The following is a 4,154-nucleotide window of genomic DNA, read 5'->3' as shown; positions in this document are numbered from 1 at the left end:
GGTCGATCAAACTCCTGTCGATTTCGGTTTCGACAGCACAGCTCTTTATGTCGCACTGAATTTGGTATCACTGTAAACTGACGTTGAAGTCATAACCTCTCCGAGCGGTTGAAGATGTAGATAACTTTCGTCTATTTAGAACCAGCATTAACACCACTAATAATGTCAGCCCTGGAAATCCAACGCAGGATTGCTCTTTGTCATCAAACAAACAACAGGTGCTCACTGTTGACTGTCATAACTTTGAAGAGTAGGCAATTGAAAAGTATTAACACCACCAACAATGTCAAGTCCTCTCTCGACGAACAAAAGCAAAACTCTATAAGTCGCTCATAATTCCCGTCCTGCTATATGGTGCAGAGGCTTGAGCGATGACAACAACCGATGAGTCGACGTTACGAGTTTTCGAGAGAAAAATTCTGCGAAAGATTTATGGTCCTTTGCGCATTGGCCACGGCGAATATCGCATCCGATGGAACGATGAGCTGTACGAGATATACGACGACATTGACATAGTTCAGCGAATTAAAAGACAGCGGCTACGCTGGCTAGGTCATGTTGTCCGGATGGATGAAAACACTCCAGCTCTGAAAGTATTCGACGCAGTACCCGCCGGGGAAGCAGAGGAAGAGGAAGACCTCCACTCCGTTGGAAGGACCAAGTGGAGAAGGACCTGGCTTCGCTTGGAATATCCAATTGGCGCCACGTAGCGAAAAGAAGAAACGACTGGCGCGCTGTTGTTAACTCGGCTATAATCGCGTAAGCGGTGTCTACGCCAATTAAAAAGAAGAATAAACATTACAAAGTTACTACAATCACATATGAATATTGGGCTTACCAATTCTAACTTTAAAGGTGTTATTAAATAAATATCGGACGCACTCGTTTGTATTATTTTAATTTCGTTCGGTCAGTATTACATTCTTTCGGGCTGATTTCTGTAAAATAGTATTTTAAACCTTTCGAAATTTTCTGAAAGTTTTTACCTCAAATAGTATTATATAGATATTTGAAAATGTCCTATTATATCTCTTACCAGTAAAATTTCTACAACAAAATTTGTGGTTAGCACTGCATACATATACCATATGAAGTAAGTAATTACAAAAGAAAAATATAATTGTTTACTTTTTTCGTTTTGTTCTTTTGCATATTATTAATGATCTTATTACTCTGCTACCAGACTCCTTATCACTTCATCAAATATACGTTTAAAACTTCAAGTCAGAGGCATATATTTAAACTTAGCATATCCACCAAACACTTTTTTCTTAGCTCCAAAAAATAACGTACCCCAAGATTCTACCCAGATACCTATCGACACTTACTTTGATTCACCCCATTTCACTTAGCAAGTATTTTATACCTGATCATGCAGGTTCAAAAAAATGTGGCTTACAAAGGTTTACCTGTACTCAAACTCCATTATTCATTCGACTACACTAATTATTCGCTTGCCGCGGATAATACTCTAACTAACAATAGCTGCTTTACGTCACTTAGGTCAAGAATGTTTTGACCTTGATGTCATTGTGCTTCAGCGCGGTTTTCACGCTACTGTAATTGCGGGTTGCATCAATAATACTTTTTGATGTCCTTGACTACATGGCCATACTTTTCACATAAATTTGAGGTAGTTTTATACAACTTCGGGAACAATAAAATCAATGCCACTTTAGATCATATGAAAAAATTGTTCAATATGCGCGATCTCTGGTGCAAAACCGGAAATATTGTAATCCAAAAATATTTTATGTTTTATTGTTTTATTTTTTTAATCATCAGTCATAAATCATACAATATACTTCTTTATAAGTAATATATCTTGGACACTTGCAATGACTCACTGAAAAGTACCCAATAAAATAATAATGCAGGGAAATATACTGCATTGTGTTACACCGCTAGTCCATGACCAAAGCTCACTTCTTTCACCGATACCACCCGCTGCTAGCCTTGGGTTCATGGAATAATATTTCCCACGCCTGGTAGGTATGAAGGTTGTTACACACCTAAGGTCACAATGTGGAATACCACTGCGGCTTTAAAAACTGGAAGTGTCATTTGTTCTGAGGTCGCCATACTTCATAAGTAGAGGATAAAAAATATTTTAGAACAATACATTCAGCAAAGAAAAGCCAGCTTATTACAGGTATAAGATCAATGCTACTCTCCATGACTTCTGCAGAAAAATGTTCTATATTGTCTGAGCTTTGAACTCTTTTTCCTAACCCAGTACCTTTTAAATAGCATAGTCTCTTTTACACATTAGAACTTCATCGGTCAACTGCGTAGCCTTGAAAAGTATATATTACTAAAAAACCGCTAAGTTCGGTTACCTTGAACATTAACCACACCGAAAAACTACCGAACAACCACTACTTAGACATAAGCGCCGTTCGTATACCTGTCCGTTTTTCAGAACACTAAAAGGAAAGGTGAACTTAATATTCTAATAACTGAGTCGGCGTCGCTCTTTTACCTGAGATATTTTCAAACTCTTTTATACATATTTTTTCGAAAGTCTGTATTCTATTGTGTTTAAATTACATTGTTCTTCCGTTAGTACACTTTACAACGTCAGACTTTTGACTTCGGTTTTATTGTGTCAGCTTAGATCTCTTTTGGTGACCTTGATTTTCTCCCGCATTTTGGCCATAAGTCGGAGTTAACCCAACTTTTTGGAATTCAGAAAGGCTTTAGGGTATAAAAAAGAAAATTTGTAAAGCAAAAGTCATCAGTCATCTTTTGACTTCCGCACAGAATATCACTTAAGATTTTATTTAGCTCATAACCACTCAGCTCTCCAAACAGCTATCCAAAATGGCCCAACATTTAGAATCAAGCTTCTCGATTCGTAATTTGTTAGCGAACGATGACGGCACCAACCCAGCGCTAACACCACCACCATCTGATATATCCATGTCATCGAACGAATCGATGTCGTCTAACGAAGGAAACTGCGGAAATCGTCCCAACTATACATATAGCGAGTTGGTGACCATGGCGATTCGCAGCAGTCCTGACGGTAAACTGACATTGAGTGCTATACAGAACTGGATTAGTCAAAACTTCCCTTACTACCGAAAAGATGAGCAAGGCTGGCAGAATCAGATAAGACAGACACTGAGCACGAACTCACATTTTCTGAAGGTGCCACGACCTTTGGGCGACCCTGGACGTGGTAACTATTGGACCGTGAGTCCGGAATTGGCAGCAGGTGGTATTGCTGGCAATATAACTGCATTTGGGCCCTTACTTACGGGCGTACCTCATCCCGAGTTGCCGAACGCAGTCTATTTCCCCACGCCACAAGAAATAGATGCAACTCAGCGGACAATGCATGGGCAGCAGGTGTGGCAGTTCCATCAACAACAAGCGCATATTTTGCAACAACAACTACTGCAACTGCAACAGCAACCACTTCAGAAGCTTTACGACGAAACATATCTAAGGCTGATCTTCCACCAGCAGCAAATGGCTTTCTTGACAGGCCAGCAGGTTCCTATTTAATTTAGGTGCTCTATTAAAGAGCGTGTAATATAATTTGAAGTATTATAATATAAGTTTTAGTAATATTTTAAGTTAATAAAATGTGATATAACTTAGAAAATAGCTGCTTTTCGTTTTGAAGTTTATAAATTGGGAGGTATTTTGTTGGTATGGTATCATCAGGTTGCCGTTTCAAAGTAATCAAGAGAGACAATAACAACTATGTTATCACTACGGAATTGGGGCACGCCTTAGACTAAATCAGGCATTAATTATGAACTCGTCACTATTCTGGATTCTTTTGCCGATTACGTCGGATTAGGTACTATATTTTCTTCTTTCGTTTTAGCGTTGGACTTCTGGAGCTCGCAAGAAATTTTCCTCTGTGAGGCAAAAGGATCTTCTCGACATATTTTAGAACTTAAAATATCAACTGTACTACTTGCTTTTAGTAAAGTTTATTTTGTAGCATAGTTATATGAAAGTAGCTGCGGTAGAAATATCCAGTCACTTTCTATTCTATTTTTTGTCTTTTTTGTGCCGAAAAAGTGCCCGGAAATTGTAATTTAAACAGAAAATATTTAATTATTCATCAATATTTTTTGTTGTCAGATGCAGTACACTTATGCCAACGATTTTCCAGTCTTTGAAACGCTTTTTGG

General features: G+C 38.3%; 1 protein-coding gene across 1 annotated transcript; it reads left to right on the top strand.

Annotated features, from left to right (window-relative positions):
• Positions 1 to 2,823: 2,823 nt before the first annotated feature.
• Positions 2,824 to 3,513, top strand: LOC126761758 (forkhead box protein D1-like). The gene has a single exon (XM_050478136.1). The coding sequence runs from the start codon at positions 2,824 to 2,826 to the stop codon at positions 3,511 to 3,513; it is 690 nt and encodes a 229-aa protein (XP_050334093.1).
• Positions 3,514 to 4,154: the final 641 nt, after the last annotated feature.

This window comes from Bactrocera neohumeralis, chromosome 6 (genome assembly GCF_024586455.1).
Source record: "Bactrocera neohumeralis isolate Rockhampton chromosome 6, APGP_CSIRO_Bneo_wtdbg2-racon-allhic-juicebox.fasta_v2, whole genome shotgun sequence".
In the NCBI taxonomy this organism is placed as follows: Eukaryota; Metazoa; Arthropoda; class Insecta; order Diptera; family Tephritidae; genus Bactrocera; species Bactrocera neohumeralis.
Note: the sequence above shows the minus strand (reverse complement) of the source record. Positions and strands in the feature narration are given on the sequence as shown.